Below are 22,259 nucleotides of genomic sequence, written 5' to 3' on the forward strand. Positions count from 1 at the left end.
ATGAACACTGAACAGGTGTAATAAACACTGAACAGGTGTAATGAACAGGTGTAATGAACACTGAACAGGTGTAATGAACACTGAACAGGTGTAATGAACACTGAACAGGTGTAATGAACACTGAACAGGTGTAATGAACACTGAACAGGTGTAATAAACACTGAACAGGTGTAATAAACACTGAACAGGTGTAATGAACAGGTGTAATGAACACTGAACAGGTATAATGAACACTGAACAGGTGTAATAAACACTGAACAGGTGTAATAAACACTGAACAGGTGTAATGAACAGGTATAATGAACACTGAACAGGTGTAATAAACACTGAACAGGTGTAATGAACAGGTGTAATGAACACTGAACAGGTGTAATGAACACTGAACAGGTGTAATGAACACTGAACAGGTGTAATGAACAGGTGTAATGAACACTGAACAGGTGTAATAAACACTGAACAGGTACAATGAACGCGTGTAAAAATGACCATAACAAGCATTCTAATCACCTGTAAACACACTGGACAGGTAAAAAAAAATCATGTGTACAAAAGATGACATTTGACACTTGAAAAAATCAGGTGAAAAATGATAATTACAAGTGTTAAGACGAGTTCCGGGTAAGACGATTTGAACCTTTTGGCCTTCCATATTTGACCCATTAGAAGAAGTAAAAACGTTTCTCCATTGACAGTCCATGTTAATTAATGGCTGTAGTTTAAGGCTCTAGGAAGAAGTTGGGTAACTTGGTGAAAGGTATCAGAAGCTTCCCTTGTGTGACTCACCCCGGTCATATCCTGTAGCATGTAGAGAGAATGACGTAAGATCACCGGACAGTATATTATAACCTCAGAGCGCTCGGTGGCGCGTGCATTAGATACTCCGGTGATGGCTGAGCTCGAGGCAGAGTCGCTTCATTTCTCCGTGGGCATCCTCGGGATCTCCGGCGGTGAGTGAACATTTCGATTTCTGATCGGTTTCTACTTTTTATATAACCTAAAACCTTCTGAAGAATTAGCCGTCTATTGCGATTTAAATATATTGTAAAATAAATGTATTATTGAGTAGATTAAGCAATGAGAAGTTGATCATAAAAAACAATACTTGGTATGGTCCCGGACAATCAAAATAAAGAGTAAGTAAGATAACAATTAAATATGTCCCATTCCTTTTTGTATGGAAATGTATATTCAAAGGTCTCACTCGAATATATTTGATCCAAAAAGGTAGTGGGGCTTTTTTCTAGGTCGTTATCGTAATTTCTCTTTATTTTGATGATCCTTATAGATCTCATATTAAATATTGTGATCACAATAAATGTGTGAGAAGGTTTATATTACGTGTATTATATTGTACATGAATGCAGACTGTTTCTCAAAATAGACTTCATGAGAGATGTGAGGGGAAAGTGGTCAGATGCGTCGTCAAGTTGCAGTACAGAAACTTGGCCAATAGAGGGCGAATATGGAGCTGTGTTCATGGCTTCTTCTCAAACAAAGTTATTTTTTTGTGTGAGTTTGTGTGGTCTGAAGCCAGATGTCTTCTGCCCTGTTGTTGTTGAACCCTGCAGGTTCTCTACTGCTGCTGGTGAATGACTATGGCAGCTCTCCTGAAAAATCCCTCATCCCCCATACTGCACTGGGGGTGCTGCTGCTGATCATCGCTGCCCTCTTGGCCTACTCTGGTAGACTACCTACTGTTTATTACCCATAATAACCCTACTCTGGTAGACTACCTACTGTATATTACTCATAACAGGCTGTATACCATAATAACCCTACTCTGGTAGACTACCTACTGTTTATTACCCATAATAACCCTACTCTGGTAGATTACCTACTGTATATTACCCATAATAACCCTACTCTGGTAGATTACCTGCTGTTTATTACCCATAATAACCCTACTCTGGTAGACTACCTACTGTTTATTACCCATAATAACCCTACTCTGGTAGACTACCTACTGTTTATTACTCATAATAACCCTACTCTGGTAGACTACCTAATGTTTATTACCCATAATAACCCTACTCTGGTAGACTACCTACTGTTTATTACCCATAATAACCCTACTCTGGTAGACTACCTACTGTTTATTACCCATAATAACCCTACTCTGGTAGACTACCTACTGTTTATTACCCATAATAACCCTACTCTGGTAGATTACCTACTGTATATTACTCATAACAGGCTGTATACTCATAATAACCCTACTCTGGTAGATTACCTACTGTTTATTACCCATAATAACCCTACTCTGGTAGACTACCTACTGTTTATTACCCATAATAACCCTACTCTGGTAGACTACCTACTGTTTATTACCCATAATAACCCTACTCTGGTTACCTACCTACTGTTTATTACTCATAATAACCCTACTCTGGTAGACTACCTACTGTTTATTACCCATAATAACCCTACTCTGGTAGATTACCTACTGTTTATTACTCATAATAACCCTACTCTGGTAGACTACCTAATGTTTATTACCCATAATAACCCTACTCTGGTAGACTACCTACTGTTTATTACCCATAATAACCCTACTCTGGTAGATTACCTACTGTTTATTACCCATAATAACCCTACTCTGGTAGATTACCTACTGTATATTACCCATAATAACCCTACTCTGGTAGATTACCTACTGTATATTACCCATAATAACCCTACTCTGGTAGACTACCTACTGTATATTACCCATAATAACCCTACTCTGGTAGATTACCTACTGTATATTACCCATAATAACCCTACTCTGGTAGACTACCTACTGTTTCAGCTAGACATAAACAAATATTTTTCCCTCCCTCCCTCCCTCCCTCCCTCCCTCCCTCCCTCCCTCCCTCCCTCCCTCCCTCCCTCCCTCCCTCCCTCCCTCCCTCCCTCCCTCCCTCCCTCCCCTCCCTCCCTCCCTCCCTCCCCTCCTCCCACCAGGTGTGCGACGCAGCTTGTCCCAGTCCCATTTGTTCTCCAGTGTGTGTCTGAGTGTATCGGCTCTTTGGGGTGGATCCGGCCTGGTCTACCTGCTGGTTGGGGAGCGGGTACTGGGGGCCACAGAGCTGAGAGCCTCTCTGGTCCCTGGTCTTGCAGCCTTCACCCTGGCCCTCCTCATCCTGGCTATAGTCTCGCTCTTCCAGAGAGAGGTGTGTAATATGTGCTATCTGGAGGGGGAAGTAGGGTTGAACAATTATGGTAACTTTCCAAAAACTCCTGGTTAAAGGATTCCTGGATTTTCTGCTTATGCACTCGTAATTCCTGGAATCTTCCAAAGAACAGAGTAGCTGCTGCCTTGGCATTAACTAATGGAGATCCATAATAAACCCCAGGAAGAGTAGCTGCTGCCTTGGCATTAACTAATGGAGATCCATAATAAACCCCAGGAAGAGTAGCTGCTGCCTTGGCAGGAACTAATGGGGATCCATAATAAACCCCAGGAAGAGTAGCTGCTACCTTGGCAGGAACTAATGGGGATCCATAATAAACCCCAGGAAGAGTAGCTGCTGCCTTGGCAGGAACTAATGGGGATCCATAATAAACCCCAGGAAGAGTAGCTGCTGCCTTGACAGGAACTAATGGGGATACATAATAAACCCCAGGAAGAGTAGCTGCTGCCTTGGCAGGAACTAATGGGGATCCATAATAAACCCCAGGAAGAGTAGCTGCTGCCTTGACAGGAACTAATGGGGATCCATAATAAACCCCAGGAAGAGTAGCTGCTGCCTTGGCAGGAACTAATGGGGATCCATAATAAACCCCAGAAAGAGTAGCTGCTGCCTTGGCAGGAACTAATGGGGATCCATAATAAACCCCAGGAAGAGTAGCTGCTGCCTTGGCAGGAACTAATGGGGATCCATAATAAACCCCAGGAAGAGTAGCTGCTGCCTTGGCACGAACTAATGGGGATCCATAATAAACCCCAGGAAGAGTAGCTGCTGCCTTGACAGGAACTAATGGGGATCCATAATAAACCCCAGAAAGAGTAGCTGCTGCCTTGGCAGGAACTAATGGGATCCATAATAAACCCCAGGAAGAGTAGCTGCTGCCTTGGCAGGAACTAATGGGGATCCATAATAAATCCCAGGAAGGGTAGCTGCTGCCTTGGCAGGAACTAATGGGGATCCATAATAAACCCCAGGAAGAGTAGCTGCTGCCTTGACAGGAACTAATGGGGATCCATAATAAACCCCAGGAAGAGTAGCTGCTGCCTTGACAGGAACTAATGGGGATCCATAATAAACCCCAGGAAGAGTAGCTGCTGCCTTGGCAGGAACTAATGGGGATCCATAATAAACCCCAGGAAGAGTAGCTGCTGCCTTGACAGGAACTAATGGGGATCCATAATAAACCCCAGGAAGAGTAGCTGCCGCCTTGACAGGAACTAATGGGGATCCATAATAAACCCCAGGAAGAGTAGCTGCCGCCTTGGCAGGAACTAATGGGGATCCATAATAAACCCCAGGAAGAGTAGCTGCTGCCTTGACAGGAACTAATGGGGATCCATAATAAACCCCAGGAAGAGTAGCTGCTGCTTTGGCAGGAACTAATGGGGATCCATAAGAAACCCCAGGAAGAGTAGCTGCTGCCTTGACAGGAACTAATGGGGATCCATAATAAACCCCAGGAAGAGTAGCTGCTGCTTTGGCAGGAACTAATGGGGATCCATAAGAAACCCCAGGAAGAGTAGCTGCTGCCTTGACAGGAACTAATGGGGATCCATAATAAACCCCAGGAAGAGTAGCTGCTGCCTTGACAGGAACTAATGGGGATCCATAATAAACCCCAGAAGAGTAGCTGCTGCCTTGACAGGAACTAATGGAGATCCATAATAAACCCCAGGAAGAGTAGCCGCTGCCTTGGCAGGAACTAATGGGGATCCATAATAAACCCCAGGAAGAGTAGCCGCTGCTTTGGCAGGAACTAATGGGGATCCATAAGAAACCCCAGGAAGAGTAGCCGCTGCCTTGACAGGAACTAATGGGGATCCATAATAAACCCCAGGAAGAGTAGCTGCTGCCTTGACAGGAACTAATGGGGATCCATAATAAACCCCAGGAAGAGTAGCTGCTGCCTTGACAGGAACTAATGGGGATCCATAATAAACCCCAGGAAGAGTAGCCGCTGCCTTGACAGGAACTAATGGGGATCCATAATAAACCCCAGGAAGAGTAGCTGCTGCCTTGACAGGAACTAATGGAGATCCATAATAAACCCCAGGAAGAGTAGCTGCTGCTTTGGCAGGAACTAATGGGGATCCATAAGAAACCCCAGGAAGAGTAGCTGCTGCCTTGACAGGAACTAATGGGGATCCATAATAAACCCCAGGAAGAGTAGCTGCTGCCTTGCCAGGAACTAATGGGGATCCATAATAAACCCCAGGAAGAGTAGCTGCTGCCTTGACAGGAACTAATGGGGATCCATAATAAACCCCAGGAAGAGTAGCCGCTGCCTTGGCAATGTGATCCATAATAAATACACATATAGACCATATAATTTGTATTGTTGTATGGTATTGTTTAATTGTATTGTATGTGTTGTTGAGTTTTATTGTTGTATTTGATTGTAATTTGTTGTTGTATTGTAGGTGGTCATCTTTATCATCACCCTCTCAATCAGTCTGGCTTGTGGGCACCAAATCGCCGGTCTCTCCTCCCCGGGCTTCGGCCAGTCTGCCACCGCCGCCTGCTACCTGCTGGTCACTCTGGTGGGGGCGTACTTCGGCTGTGGCCGCCTGCTCTCCTTTATCACCCAGGGTAGAGTGGAGGCTCCCGGGACATGGCTGAGGAAGAGGAGTGCTGGGGGTCGGGGGTCCAGAGGTCCGGAGGACTGTAACGACGTGGTGCCCGTAGGCCTGGTGATGAACCTCCTGTCTGCCAGTGTGTTAGCCTGCCCCCTACTGGCTGTGGTTCCTCAGCTGTCTGCGGGTCACGTCCCCTGGCTATGGACGGCTGCTGTATTCCAACTGGGGGTGTGTGTCCTCTCCTACAGGGCCATGGACTCTCTGACAGCCACCTTCTATGGCTTCACCTCCATCCTACACTTCACCGAGGGCTACAGCGCTCTCCTCACAGCTCCCTCCATCTCCATCCACCCTTCCTCCCCCATTCCTTTCCCCGTGGTCTTCTCTGTTCTGTTCTTCATCCTGGCTCTGTTCAGTTGTCAGAAGACTCTAGCTGAGGGTCTGTATCAGCTGTTCTTCGTAGCGTATACCATCGCCCTCGCCGCCCAACCGTCCCTAGCCTTCCAGGCCGGGGCGCAGGGCGTACAGGCGGCGATCTTTGTCGTGTCAGCTGTGATGCTACTGGTCACCTCTTACAACATGTCAGCCAATAGGATCCCTACGGGGGAGGGCATGTTCAAGGCCGTGGTGATGCGTATCAGCAGCCTGACGCTCCGCCCCCGTGATAAACAGCTCCACGATCCTTACCTGGGCTACTCCAGGTATGCCGACGCCGAGGTGTTAGGCCACGCCTGCTCCGTGCTCGCTGCCTTCTCCATCGCGTCGTCCGTGGACGACCGGGACCCGCTGGTCGTGCTGGTGTTGCCGTGGACCGTGGTGGCTGGGGGCATCCTACAGTTGCTGGTTGGCTCTGTAGCCTTCGCCCGAGGTAAGACCCAATGCAGTATTAACGTGTTACAATTCGATATTTGTTCTATTCGTGTGATTATTGTATATCCAACACGTTTTCGTCGTGTTAATTTCCGGTACCGTAGGTAAGACGCTGGAGAGCACGGCATTCATCCTGTACGGTGTCATGTGGTCCGTCTGGGGGCTGACGCGGTACGGCGGTCTCTACGGCGACACCCGAGGCTTCAACGTAGCGGTCGGCATCATCAGCTTCCTGTTGTTCAACAGTCTGGTGACGGTAGGAGCGCTGTTCCTGAACATAGCCTGGTTCCTCTACGCCGCAACCTTTCACCTCATTATCATCTCCTTCCTGCTGGACGCCGTCGGAGCACTGCCTTATGGGTACGATATCGGCGTGTCTATCGTGTTCGGCCTGGTGTCTTTCTACTGTTTCCTGTCTGGTCTGTTCAACATGACCTTCCTGACGCCCCAGATGCCCCTGGGAAGGGCCCTGGTTAGGCTGAGCGGGAAAGGAGGAGAAGGGCGGGACATCTGTCCACATGTCCCGGCACGGAAGGCCACCGCTGTTCACCAGATAGCAGGTAAGAAAGAGGGTAAAGAGGGAGGCGACTAACCTGGTGTCTGCTTTAGACCTGCACAGTAGCTCTTTAGAGGCATGATTGGTGACCATTGGTCTAGTCTAGTGCATCATTCACACTGCATGGTGTTTAGTCTCTCTCTCTCTCTCTCTCTCTCTCTCTCTCTCTCTCTCTCTCTCACGAACCCTGATACTGTAACATGGAGCCTGATACTGTAACATGGAGTCTGATACCGTAACATGGAGTCTGATACTGTAACATGGAGTCTGATACTGTAACATGGAGTCTGATACTGTAACATGGAGTCTGATACTGTAACATGGACCCTGATACTGTAACATGGAGTCTGATACTGTAACATGGAGTCTGATACTGTAACATGGAGTCTGATACTGTAACATTAACCCTGATACTGTAACATGGAGTCTGATACTGTAACATGAAGTCTGATACTGTAACATTAACCCTGATACTGTAACATGGAGTCTGATACTGTAACATGAAGCCTGATACTGTAACATGGAGTCTGATACTGTAACATGGAGTCTGATACTGTAACATGGACCCTGATAATGTAACATGAAGCCTAAGTCTGTGTCTGTCTGTCTCCAGAGATCATGAAGAGTGGGGGTATATGTGGGATGCCCACTGACACGGTCTATGTACTGGTAGCAGCCTGTAACAGACCTGAGGCTGTGGAGAAGGCATACAGGTGAGCTACACAGCTTACTAGGCCCATATACATCTAGCTGGTCCCAGACATGTTTCAGCTGAGCCAACCCCTATAGACAGTAGTGCTGAGCCAACCCCTATAGACAGTAGTGCTGAGCCAACCCCTATAGACAGTAGTGCTGAGCCAACCCCTATAGACAGTAGTGCTGAGCCAACCCCTATAGACAGTAGTGCTGAGCCAACCCCTATAGACAGTAGTGCTGAGCCAACCCCTATAGACAGTAGTGCTGAGCTAACCCCTATAGACAGTAGTGCTGAGCCAACCCCTATAGACAGTAGTGCTGAGCCAACCCCTATAGACAGTAGTGCTGAGCCAACCTCTATAGACAGTAGTGCTGAGCCAACCCCTATAGACAGTAGTGCTGAGCCAACCCCTATAGACAGTAGTGCTGAGCCAACCCCTATAGACAGTAGTGCTGAGCCAACCCCTATAGACAGTAGTGCTGAGCCAACCCCTATAGACAGTAGTGCTGAGCCAACCTCTATAGACAATAGTGCTGAGCCAACCCCTATAGACAGTAGTGCTGAGCCAACCCCTATAGACAGTAGTGCTGAGCCAACCCCTATAGACAGTAGTGCTGAGCCAACCCCTATAGACAGTAGTGCTGAGCCAACCCCTATAGACAGTAGTGCTGAGCCAACCCCTATAGACAGTAGTGCTGAGCCAACCCCTATAGACAGTAGTGCTGAGCCAACCACTATTATTTATTAATTTGACTTTACCTTAATTCAATATTTCAGTTGTGTCTATAAATTTAGTTTTATTTGATTATATTTTTATCAAGTCATTATCTCATGTCTACAGAGCTGCTGCTTCTGCAGTCGTTCATCAGTAAATACGGCATACTTTTCTGACTGCTGAGTACCAACTATCAATCATTTAGATTATGTATTTTCAGCTAGAGATACAGTACCTCACGAAGCAACAGCTGCTGTCTCTTCCTGTCTCTCCCTGTCTCTTCCTATCTCTTCCTGTCTCTCGTCTCTTCCTGTCTCTTCCTGTCTCTCCCTGTCTCTTCCTGTCTCTCCCTGTCTCTCCCTGTCTCTTCCTGTCTCTTCCTGTCTCTCGTCTCTCCCTGTCTCTTCCTGTCTCTCCCTGTCTCTTCCTGTCTCTTCCTGTCTCTCCCTGTCTCTCACTATCTCTCCGTCTCTTCCTGTCTCTCTCCGTCTCTCCCTGTCTCTTCCTGTCTCTGTCTGTCTCTTCCTGTCTCTCGTCTATCCCTGTCTCTCCCTGTCTCTCTCCGTCTCTCTCTGTCTCTGTCTGTCTCTCCCTGTCTCTTCCTGTCTCTTCCTGTCTCTGTCTGTCTCTCCCTGTCTCTCCCTGTCTCTCCCTGTCTCTCTCCGTCTCTCTCTGTCTCTTCCTGTCTCTTCCTGTCTCTTCCTGTCTCTCCCTGTCTCTTCCTGTCTCTCCCTGTCTCTTCCTGTCTCTCCCTGTCTCTTCCTGTCTCTCCCTGTCTCTTCCTGTCTCTCCCTGTCTCTTCCTGTCTGTTTCTGTCTCTCCCTGTCTCTTCCTGTCTCTCCCTGTCTCTCCCTCTCTCTCTCTGTCTCTCCCTGTCTCTTCCTGTCTCTCCCTGTCTCTTCCTGTCTCTCCCCGTCTCTCCCTGTCTCTCCCTCTCTCTCTCTGTCTCTCCCTGTCTCTCCCTGTCTCTTCCTGTCTCTTCCTGTCTCTTCCTGTCTCTCGTCTCTCTCCGTCTCTCCCTGTCTATCCCCGTCTCTTCCTGTGTCTCCCTGTGTCTCCCTGTCTCTCCCTGTCTCTTCCTGTCTCTTCCTGTCTCTTCCTGTCTCTCGTCTCTCTCCGTCTCTCCCTGTCTATCCCTGTCTCTTCCTGTCTCTCCCTGTCTCTCCCCGTCTATCACTATCTCTCTCTGTCTCTTCCTGTCTCTTCCTGTCTCTTCCTGCCTCTCCCTGTCTCTCTCTGTCTCTTCCTGTCTATCCCTGTCTCTCGTCTCTCCCTGTCTCTTCCTGTCTCACCCTGTCCCTTCCTGTCTCTCCCTGTCTCTCCCTGTCTCTTCCTGTCTATCACTATCTCTCCGTCTCTCTCTGTCTCTCCCTGTCTATCCCTGTCTCTTCCTGTCTCTTCCTGTCTGTTCCTGTCTCTCTCTGTCTCTTCCTGTCTATCCCTGTCTCTTCCTGTCTATCCCTGTCTCTTCCTGTCTATCCCTGTCTCTCCCTGTCTCTCCCTCGGGGTGTAAGCAGCATCTGAATAAACTTCTCTCCCTGTCTCTCCCTGTCTCTTCCTGTCTCTTCCTGTGTCTCCCTGTGTCTCCCTGTAGGTGTAAGCAGCATCTGAATAAACTATTCTCCTGTCTCTCCCTGTCTCTCCCTCTAGGTGTAAGCAGCAGGCCCAGGACCGGCCCATGTCTCTGTGGGTCTCCTCTATAAACCAGTTAGAACCGGTCAGATCCCTGCTGTCTCCTCTGCTCTGGGACTTCATGAGCGCTGCATGGCCCTCCTCTATCAGCATGGTCATACCCAGGGGTTAGTGGGTGACTTATTAACACTGTGTGTGTGTGTGTGTGCGTGCGTGCGTGCGTGTGTGTGTGCGTGCGTGTGTGTGTGTGTGTGTGTGTGTGTGCGTGTGTGTAGTGTAGTTTATTTGAGTTATTGTGATGAGTTTGTCCTGTATTCTTCACCAGGCCCGTGGATGGAGATGTTTGGTCTGGGGGAATCAGCTAAACACATTGGAACCCCTCAGAGCATCGCTATCAGGAACCCAGACTGTGCAGTAGCTACCCATCTCATCAACCTGGTACGACCCCTAACCCCTGACCTTTAACCCCTGAACTCTAACCCTTAGAGCAGCTATCAGGAACCCAGACTGTGCAGTAGCTACCCATCTCATCAACCTGGTACGACCCCTAACCTCTGACCTTTAACCCCTGACCTTTAACCCCTAACCTCTAACCCCTAACCCCTGACCTTTAACCCCTGACCCCTAACCTCTAACCCCTACCCTCTAACCCCTAACCCCTAACCCTTAGAGCAGCTATCAGGAACCCAGACTAAGTGATAGCTACCCATCTTATCAACCTGGTATGACCCCTAACCCCTAACCCCTGACCCCTGAACTCTAAACCCTGACCTTTAACCCTTAGAGAAGCTTTCAGGAACCCAGACTATGTGGTAGCTACCCATCTTATCAACCTGGTACAAACCCTAACCCTCTGACCTTTAACCCCTGAACTCTAACCCCTGACCCCTAACCTCTGACCTTTAACCCCTAACCTCTAACCCATGAACTCAAACCCCTAACCTCGAACCCCTAACCTCTAACCCCTAACCCCTAACCTCTAACCCCTAACCCCTACCCTCTGACCCTTAGAGCAGCTATCAGGAACCCAGACTAAGTGGTAGCTACCCATCTTATCAACCTGGTACGACCCCTAACCTCTGAACTCTAACCTCTAACCCCTGACCCCTAACCTCTGACCTTTAACCCCTAACCTCTAACCCCTGAACTCTAACCCTTAGAGCAGCTATCAGGAACCCAGACTGTGTGGTAGCTACCCATCTTATCAACCTGGTGAGATCATATCACAGACCAATTGCTGGGCTGTAAACAAAATCCTGCTCACTCTCTGTAGCTCACAGGGACCATGGTTTGTGGTCGCTGTATATCTTAATGCTTCCCATTCCTTCCCATTATTCTGCCCTGCAGGTGGGTCCCATCGCTGTGACATCAGCCAACCCCACAGGAGAAGCAGACACCACACACCACAACCAGGTGTATGCCAAGCTGGGAGACAAGGTGCCCTGTTTATACCTGGCGCTAACACACGTTTCCTGTCCTGATCTTGTTTACGTTCTGATTATGCCCAGATTTTCTGAAATATGTCTACACATTGTATGTTATCAGTCCACTGTACCGGATTGTGACCACATTTCCTGGTCCCTTCCTTTCTTGCAAGTTATTTGACAGCTATTCTTTCAAAAAGAATATGTATATATTTATTTATTTAAAGACACAGATAACAATATTACTGTAGTATTACTGTAGGCTATGAGCCTGGTTCCTCTCTAGGTTTCTTCCTAGGTTCTGGCCTTTCTAGGGAGTTTTTCCTAGCCACCGTGCTTCTACACCTGCATTGCTTGCTGTTTGGGGGTTTTAGGCTGGGTTTCTGTACAGCACTTTGAGACATCAGCTGATGTAAAAAGGGCTATATAAATACATTTGATTTGATTAGTTCTGATGGTCCAGCTGAGACACAGATAACAATGTCTGTCTGTCTGTCTGTCTGTCTGTCTGTCTGTCTGTCTGTCTGTCTGTCTGTCTGTCTGTCTGTCTGTCTGTCTGTCTGTCTGTCTGTCTGTCTGTCTGTCTGTCTGTCTGTCTGTCTGTCTGTCTGTCTGTCTGTCTGTCTGTCTAGGTGGATGGTGTGTTGTGTGATGGTCCATCCCCTGAGAACACTGCCTCCACTGTGGTCGACTGCACCAAGATAGAGAGCGGCCATATTGGATTCTTCAGAGTGGGCCTCATCCCCAAGTCTCAGGTAAACAAGGTTAAGGTTCAGGTTCAGGTTAGGGTTAGGGTTAGGGTTAGGGTTAGGGTTAAGGTTAGGGTTAGGGTTAGGGTTAGGGTTAGAGTTAGGGTTAGGGTTAGGGTTAGGGTTAAGGTTAAGGTTCAGGTTAGGGTTAGGGTTAGGGTTAGGGTTAGAGTTAGAGTTAGGGTTAGGGTTAGGGTTAGGGTTAGGGTTAAGGTTAAGGTTAGGGTTAGGGTTAGGGTTAGGGTTAGGGTTAGGGTTAGAGTTAGAGTTAGGGTTAGGGTTAGGGTTAGGGTTAGGGTTAGGGTTAGAGTTAGAGTTAGGGTTAGGGTTAGGGTTAGGGTTAGAGTTAGGGTTAGGGACTCTTCAGAGTGGCTTCGTCTCCAAGTCTCAGGTAAACAAGGCATGACAATAACCTTAAATCGGACATCAACTAAGCACACCAACCATTAACATGACAAGACACACACACACACACACACACACACACACACACACACACACACACACACACACACACACACACACACACACACACACACACACACACACACACACACACACACACACACACACACACACACAGAGTGGGCTAATGTGCAGGACGACTGCAATCAAGGGTATGGTTACTCTCCGTGTGTGTGTGTGTGTGTGTGTGTGTGTGTGTGTGTGTGTGTGTGTGTGTGTGTGTGTGTGTGTGTGTGTGTGTGTGTGTGTGTGTGTGTGTGTGTGTGTGTGTGTGTGTGTGTGTGTGTGTGTGTGTGTGTGTGTCTGTATGTAACGTGTAACACCTCTGTTATGTGTGTTTGCCAGGTGCTCCAGACCTTTGAGGAAGTCCAGAAAAGGCACTCCCACGGCCAGATAAACCCTGGATTTGAAACAGACCTCACAGAGCCCTAACCTGACAGATCCTCCTCAGAGACACACAGGACAACACTATACACAGTCCCTAGAGTTCTCTCCACTTCCACCAGCCACCCTGTCTCCTTCCTACATAGACACCTCTCCACTTCCACCAGCCACCTAGTCTCCTTCCTACATAGACACCTCTCCACTTCCACCAGCCACCTAGTCTCCTTCCTACATAGACACCTCTCCACTTCCACCAGCCACCTAGTCTCCTTCCTACATATCTCCTTCCTACATAGACACCTCTCCACTTCCACCAGCCACCTAGTCTCCTTCCTACATATCTCCTTCCTACATAGACACCTCTCCACTTCCATCAGCCACCCTGTCTCCTTCCTACATAGACACCTCTCCACTTCCACCAGCCACCCTGTCACCTTCCTACGGAGACACCTCACCCCATCCATCAGACTGACCAAGCTACAGACCCTGGGTCCGGACAACTACTGAAGGCTCTTAGTTACCATCTTAGTTTAGAACATGTAGAAAGTGTAACATAAACTGTCTTATTTTAGATTTCGTGTTTTATGGGTGTAAATGAGTTGGTGTTCCCTGAATAACAACAACACACCAAAGAAATGAATATTTAAGACAAACAGTATTTGCGTATGTTTCAATGTATATTAAAAGGCAAAAGCTCTTTCTCTGTTGTTTAGTAATTAAATGTGTAAATATTGGGTTTATTCTAACCGTGTATTAGAGTTGAAACTTTACTGTTGCTATGGAGATAGATAGTTGTCACGTGCATAATGTGTTTGTCTGTAATGGAGTTATATTAAAGAAACCTGTGCCGTCGACAAACGAATGTGAGAAATATCTTTGCTTTGTGGATCTATAAAGACATTAGCCTACATAACGATCCCATATTCTAGATTGTTATATTGGTCTGCACATCAACACAATAACGGAATAATACACTTATGAAGCTGTCTTCTTAGTCACATAGACAACTGCTTATCCAGGATTATATCAATTCCAGTGTTGATGGCAGGACTGGTACATGTGCTGATAGAGGATGTGTTGCTAATCACCGACACTGCTGTTTGGACCTTCAGTTAACCTTGGATCAACCTCAGAGATATCCACCTCTAGATAGAATATATCCACCTCTAGATAGAATATACCCACCTCTAGAATATACCCACCTCTAGATATAATATACCCACCTCTAGATAGAATATACCCACCTCTAGATAGAATATACCCACCTCTAGATAGAATATATCCACCTCTAGATAGAATATATCCACGTCTAGATAGAATATATCCACCTCTAGATAGAATATATCCACCTCTAGATAGAATATTTCCACCTCTAGATAGAATATATCCACCTCTAGATAGAATATACCCACCTCTAGATAGAATATACCCACCTCTAGATATAATATACCCACCTCTAGAATATACCCACCTCTAGAATATACCCACCTCTAGATATAATATACCCACCTCTAGAATATACCCACCTCTAGATAGAATATATCCACCTCTAGGTAGAATATACCCACCTCTAGATTGAATATACCGACCTCTAGATTGAATATACCGACCTCTACATTGAATATACCGACCTCTAGATTGAATATACCCACCTCTAGATAGAATATACCCACCTCTAGATTGAATATACCCACCTCTACATAGAACATACCCACCTCTACATAGAATATACCCACCTCTAGATAGAATATACCCACCTCTAGATAGAATATACCCACCTCTAGATAGAATGTACCCACCTCTAGATAGAATGTACCCACCTCTAGATGGAATATACCCACCTCTAGATGGAATATACCCACCTCTAGATGGAATATACCCACCGCTAGATAGAATATATCCACCTCTAGATAGAATATAGGCACCTCTAGATAGAATATACCCACCTCTAGACAGAATATACCCACCTCTAGAGAGAATATACCCACCTCTAGATAGAATATATCCACCTCTAGATATATCCACCTCTAGATAGAATATACCCACCTCTAGATAGAATATACCCACCTCTAGATAGAATATATCCATCTCTAGATATATCCACCTCTAGATGGAATATACCCACCTCCAGATAGAATATATTCACCTCAAGATAGAATATACCCACCTCTAGATGGAATATACCCACCTCTAGATAGAATATACCCACCTCTTGATAGAATATACCCACCTCCAGATACAATATACCCACCTCTAGATATACCCACCTCTAGATAGAATATACCAACCTCTAGATAGAATATACCCACCTCCAGATACAATATATCCACCTCTAGATAGAATATACCCACCTCTAGATAGAATATACCCACCTCTAGATAGAATATATCCACCTCTAGATAGAATATATCCACCTCTAGATAGAATATATCCACCTCTAGATAGAATATATCCACCTCTAGATAGAATATATGCACCTCTAGATAGAATATACCCACCTCTAGATTGAATATACCCACCTCTAGATTGAATATACCAACCTCTACATTGAATATACCGACCTCTAGATTGAATATACCCACCTCTAGATAGAATATACCCAACTCTAGATAGAATATACCCACCTCTAGATAGAATATACCCACCTCTAGATAGAATACATCCACCTCTAGATAGAATATATCCACCTCTAGATAGAATATATCCACCTCTAGATAGAATATACCCACCTCTAGATAGAATATACCCACCTCTAGATAGAATATATCCACCTCTAGATAGAATATACCCACCTCTAGATAGAATATACCCACCTCTAGATAGAATATACCCACCTCTAGATAGAATATACCCACCTCTAAATAGAAGATACCCACCTCTAAATAGAAGATACCCACCTCTAAATAGAAGATACCCACCTCTAGATAGAAGATACCCACCTCTAGATAGAATATATCCACCTCTAGATAGAATATATCCACCTCTAGATATACCCACCTCTAGATAGAATATATCCACCTCTAGATAGAATATATCCACCTCTAGATAGAATATATCCACCTCTAGATACAATATACCCACCTCTAGATAGAATGTACCCACCTCTAGATAGAATATATTCACCTCTAGATTGAATATACCCACCTCTAGATAGAATATATCCACCTCTAGGTAGAATATACCCACCTCTAGATAGAATATAGCCACCTCTAGATAGAATGTACCAACCTCTAGATAGAATGTACCCACCTCTAGATAGAATATACCCACCTCTAGATAGAATATATCCACCTCTAGATAGAATATATCCACCTCTAGATAGAATATATCCACCTCTAGATAGAATATATCCACCTCTAGATAGGATATATCCACCTCTAGATATAGCCACCTCTAGATAGAATATACCCACCTCTAGATAGAATATACCCACCTCTAGATAGAATATACCCACCACTAGATAGAATATACCCACCTCTAGATAGAATATACCCACCTCTAGATAGAATATATCCACCTCTAGATAGAATATATCCACCTCTAGATAGAATATATCCACCTCTAGATAGAATATAGCCTTCTCTAGATAGAATGTACCCACCTCTAGATATAATGTACCCATCTCTAGATAGAATATAATCACCTCTAGATTGAATATACCCACCTCTAGATAGAATATATCCACCTCTAGATAGAATATACCGACCTCTAGATTGAATATACCGACCTCTAGATTGAATATACCGACCTCTACATTGAATATACCGACGTCTAGATTGAATATACCCACCTCTAGATAGAATATACCCACCTCTAGATAGAATATACCCACCTCTAGATAGAATATACCCACCTCTAGATAGAATATATCCACCTCTAGATAGAATATATCCACCTCTAGATGGAATATATACACCTCTAGATAGAATATATCCACCTCTAGATAGAATATACCCACCTCTAGATAGAATATACCCACCTCTAGATAGAATATACCCACCTCTAGATAGAATATATCCACCTCTAGATAGAATATACCCACCTCTAGATAGAATATACCCACCTCTAGATAGAATATACCCTCCTCTAGATAGAATATACCCACCTCTAAATAGAAAATACCCACCTCTAAATAGAAGATACCCACCTCTAAATAGAAGATACCCACCTCTAGATAGAAGATACCCACCTCTAGATAGAATATATCCACCTCTCGATAGAATATATCCACCTCTAGATATACCCACCTCTAGATAGAATATATCCACCTCTAGATAGAATATATACACCTCTAGATAGAATATATCCACCTCTAGATAGAATATACCCACCTCTAGATAGAATGTACCCACCTCTAGATAGAATATATTCACCTCTAGATTGAATATACCCACCTCTAGATAGAATATATCCACCTCTAGGTAGAATATACCCACCTCTAGATAGAATATAGCCACCTCTAGATAGAATGTACCAACCTCTAGATAGAATGTACCCACCTCTAGATAGAATATACCCACCTCTAGATAGAATATATCCACCTCTAGATAGAATATATCCACCTCTAGATAGAATATATCCACCTCTAGATAGAATATATCCACCTCTAGATAGGATATATCCGCCTCTAGATATAGCCACCTCTAGATAGAATATACCCACCTCTAGATAGAATATACCCACCTCTAGATAGAATATACCCACCACTAGATAGAATATACCCACCTCTAGATAGAATATACCCACCTCTAGATAGAATATCTCCACCTCTATTTAGAATATATTCACCTCTAGATAGAATATATCCACCTCTAGATAGAATATATCCACCTCTAGATAGGATATATCCGCCTCTAGATATAGCCACCTCTAGATAGAATATACCCACCTCTAGATAGAATATACCCACCTCTAGATAGAATATACCCACCACTAGATAGAATATACCCACCTCTAGATAGAATATACCCACCTCTAGATAGAATATATCCACCTCTAGATAGAATATATCCACCTCTAGATAGAATATATCCACCTCTAGGTAGAATATACCCACCTCTAGATAGAATATAACCACCTCTAGATAGAATATATCCACCTCTAGATAGAATATATCCACCTCTAGATATAATATATCCACCTCTAGATAGAATATATCCACCTCTAGATAGAATATACCCACATCTAGATTGAATATACCGACCTCTAGATTGAATATACCGACCTCTACATTGAATATACAGACCTCTAGATTGAATATACCCACCTCTAGATAGAATATACCCACCTCTAGATAGAATATACCCACCTCCAGATAGAATATACCCACCTCTAGATATACCCACCTCTAGATAGAATATACCCACCTCTAGATAGAATATACCCACCTCTAGATACAATATATCCACCTCTAGATACAATATATCCACCTCTAGATAGAATATACCCACCTCTAGATAGAATATACCCACCTCTAGATAGAATATACCCACCTCTAGACAGAATATACCCACCTCTAGACAGAATATACCCACCTCTAGATATATCCACCTCTAGATAGAATATATCTACCTCTAGATAGAATATACCCACCTCTAGATAGAATATACCAACCTCTAGACAGAATATACCCACCTCTAGATATATCCATCTTTTAGATATATCCACCTCTAGATATATCCACCTCTAGATAGAATATACCCACCTCTAGATAGAATATACCCACCTCTAGATAGAATATACCCACCTCTAGATATAATATACCCACCTCCAGATAGAATATACCCACCTCTAGATATACCCACCTCTAGATAGAATATACCCACCTCTAGATAGAATATACCCACCTCTAGATACAATATATCCACCTCTAGATAGAATATATCCACCTCTAGATAGAATATACCCACCTCTAGATAGAATATACCCACCTCTAGATAGAATATATCCACCTCTAGATAGAATATATCCACGTCTAGATAGAATATATCCACCTCTAGATAGAATATATCCACCTCTAGATAGAATATTTCCACCTCTAGATAGAATATATCCACCTCTAGATAGAATATACCCACCTCTAGATAGAATATACCCACCTCTAGATATAATATACCCACCTCTAGAATATACCCACCTCTAGAATATACCCACCTCTAGATATAATATACCCACCTCTAGAATATACCCACCTCTAGATAGAATATATCCACCTCTAGGTAGAATATACCCACCTCTAGATTGAATATACCCACCTCTAGATAGAATATACCCACCTCTACATTGAATATACCGACCTCTAGATTGAATATACCCACCTCTAGATAGAATATACCCACCTCTAGATTGAATATACCCACCTCTACATAGAACATACCCACCTCTACATAGAATATACCCACCTCTAGATAGAATATACCCACCTCTAGATAGAATATACCCACCTCTAGATAGAATGTACCCACCTCTAGATAGAATATACCCACCTCTAGATGGAATATACCCACCTCTAGATGGAATATACCCACCTCTAGATGGAATATACCCACCGCTAGATAGAATATACCCACCTCTAGATAGAATATACCCACCTCTAGATAGAATATACCCACCTCTAGACAGAATATACCCACCTCTAGAGAGAATATACCCACCTCTAGATAGAATATATCCACCTCTAGATATATCCACCTCTAGATAGAATATACCCACCTCTAGATAGAATATACCCACCTCTAGATAGAATATATCCATCTCTAGATATATCCACCTCTAGATGGAATATACCCACCTCCAGATAGAATATATTCACCTCAAGATAGAATATACCCACCTCTAGATGGAATATACCCACCTCTAGATAGAATATACCCACCTCTTGATAGAATATACCCACCTCCAGATAGAATATACCCACCTCTAGATATACCCACCTCTAGATAGAATATACCAACCTCTAGATAGAATATACCCACCTCCAGATACAATATATCCACCTCTAGATAGAATATACCCACCTCTAGATAGAATATACCCACCTCTAGATAGAATATATCCACCTCTAGATAGAATATATCCACCTCTAGATAGAATATATCCACCTCTAGATATAATATATCCACCTCTAGATAGAATATATGCACCTCTAGATAGAATATACCCACCTCTAGATTGAATATACCCACCTCTAGATTGAATATACCAACCTCTACATTGAATATACCGACCTCTAGATTGAATATACCCACCTCTAGATAGAATATACCCAACTCTAGATAGAATATACCCACCTCTAGATAGAATATACCCACCTCTAGATAGAATACATCCACCTCTAGATAGAATATATCCACCTCTAGATAGAATATATCCACCTCTAGATAGAATATACCCACCTCTAGATAGAATATACCCACCTCTAGATAGAATATATCCACCTCTAGATAGAATATACCCACCTCTAGATAGAATATACCCACCTCTAGATAGAATATACCCACCTCTAGATAGAATATACCCACCTCTAAATAGAAGATACCCACCTCTAAATAGAAGATACCCACCTCTAAATAGAAGATACCCACCTCTAGATAGAAGATACCCACCTCTAGATAGAATATATCCACCTCTAGATAGAATATATCCACCTCTAGATATACCCACCTCTAGATAGAATATATCCACCTCTAGATAGAATATATCCACCTCTAGATAGAATATATCCACCTCTAGATACAATATACCCACCTCTAGATAGAATGTACCCACCTCTAGATAGAATATATCCACCTCTAGATATACCCACCTCTAGATAGAATATATCCACCTCTAGGTAGAATATACCCACCTCTAGATAGAATATAGCCACCTCTAGATAGAATGTACCAACCTCTAGATAGAATGTACCCACCTCTAGATAGAATATACCCACCTCTAGATAGAATATATCCACCTCTAGATAGAATATATCCACCTCTAGATAGAATATATCCACCTCTAGATAGAATATATCCACCTCTAGATAGGATATATCCACCTCTAGATATAGCCACCTCTAGATAGAATATACCCACCTCTAGATAGAATATACCCACCTCTAGATAGAATATACCCACCACTAGATAGAATATACCCACCTCTAGATAGAATATACCCACCTCTAGATAGAATATATCCACCTCTAGATAGAATATATCCACCTCTAGATAGAATATATCCACCTCTAGATAGAATATAGCCTTCTCTAGATAGAATGTACCCACCTCTAGATATAATGTACCCACCTCTAGATAGAATATAATCACCTCTAGATTGAATATACCCACCTCTAGATAGAATATATCCACCTCTAGATAGAATATACCGACCTCTAGATTGAATATACCCGACCTCTAGATTGAATATACCGACCTCTACATTGAATATACCGACGTCTAGATTGAATATACCCACCTCTAGATAGAATATACCCACCTCTAGATAGAATATACCCACCTCTAGATAGAATATACCCACCTCTAGATAGAATATATCCACCTCTAGATAGAATATATCCACCTCTAGATGGAATATATACACCTCTAGATAGAATATATCCACCTCTAGATAGAATATACCCACCTCTAGATAGAATATACCCAACTCTAGATAGAATATACCCACCTCTAGATAGAATATATCCACCTCTAGATAGAATATACCCACCTCTAGATAGAATATACCCACCTCTAGATAGAATATACCCACCTCTAGATAGAATATACCCACCTCTAAATAGAAGATACCCACCTCTAAATAGAAGATACCCACCTCTAAATAGAAGATACCCACCTCTAGATAGAAGATACCCACCTCTAGATAGAATATATCCACCTCTCGATAGAATATATCCACCTCTAGATATACCCACCTCTAGATAGAATATATCCACCTCTAGATAGAATATATACACCTCTAGATAGAATATATCCACCTCTAGATAGAATATACCCACCTCTAGATAGAATGTACCCACCTCTAGAT

The 22,259-nt window shown here is 43.8% G+C and overlaps 1 protein-coding gene across 2 annotated transcripts; it reads left to right on the plus strand.

Moving 5' to 3' along the window:
* The first annotated feature begins 701 nt into the window (after nucleotides 1-701).
* Nucleotides 702-14,096, plus strand: LOC106604090 (uncharacterized). 2 transcript variants are annotated; one of them, XR_006769808.1, is made up of 12 exons: nucleotides 702-947; nucleotides 1,569-1,682; nucleotides 2,944-3,152; nucleotides 5,591-6,614; nucleotides 6,721-7,176; nucleotides 7,786-7,885; nucleotides 10,235-10,383; nucleotides 10,542-10,654; nucleotides 11,564-11,653; nucleotides 12,273-12,395; nucleotides 13,200-13,428; nucleotides 13,459-14,096. XR_006769808.1 is itself a non-coding variant. In XM_045717797.1 (11 exons), exons 1-11 carry the CDS (start codon nucleotides 887-889, stop codon nucleotides 13,284-13,286), a joined length of 2,526 nt encoding a protein of 841 aa, XP_045573753.1. In that variant the 5' UTR covers nucleotides 702-886; the 3' UTR covers nucleotides 13,287-14,096. The 2 variants fall into 2 exon arrangements, 1 of the variants encoding a protein (XP_045573753.1); XM_045717797.1 differs by having other exon boundaries at nucleotides 13,200-14,096.
* The last annotated feature ends 8,163 nt before the right edge of the window (nucleotides 14,097-22,259 follow it).

The sequence above is a fragment of the Salmo salar genome, chromosome ssa05 (assembly GCF_905237065.1).
Source record: "Salmo salar chromosome ssa05, Ssal_v3.1, whole genome shotgun sequence".
In the NCBI taxonomy this organism is placed as follows: domain Eukaryota; kingdom Metazoa; phylum Chordata; class Actinopteri; order Salmoniformes; family Salmonidae; genus Salmo; species Salmo salar.

Excerpts from the sequence above, each read along its gene's own strand:
- LOC106604090 (XM_045717797.1), top strand. The coding sequence starts at position 887 with ATGGCTGAGCTCGAGGCAGAGTCGCTTCATTTCTCCGTGGGCATCCTC. Across the intron at positions 1,683-2,943 it reads TGCCCTCTTGGCCTACTCTG|GTGTGCGACGCAGCTTGTCC; the intron begins GTAGACTACCTA and ends TCCTCCCACCAG. Across the intron at positions 7,177-7,785 it reads CGCTGTTCACCAGATAGCAG|AGATCATGAAGAGTGGGGGT; the intron begins GTAAGAAAGAGG and ends GTCTGTCTCCAG.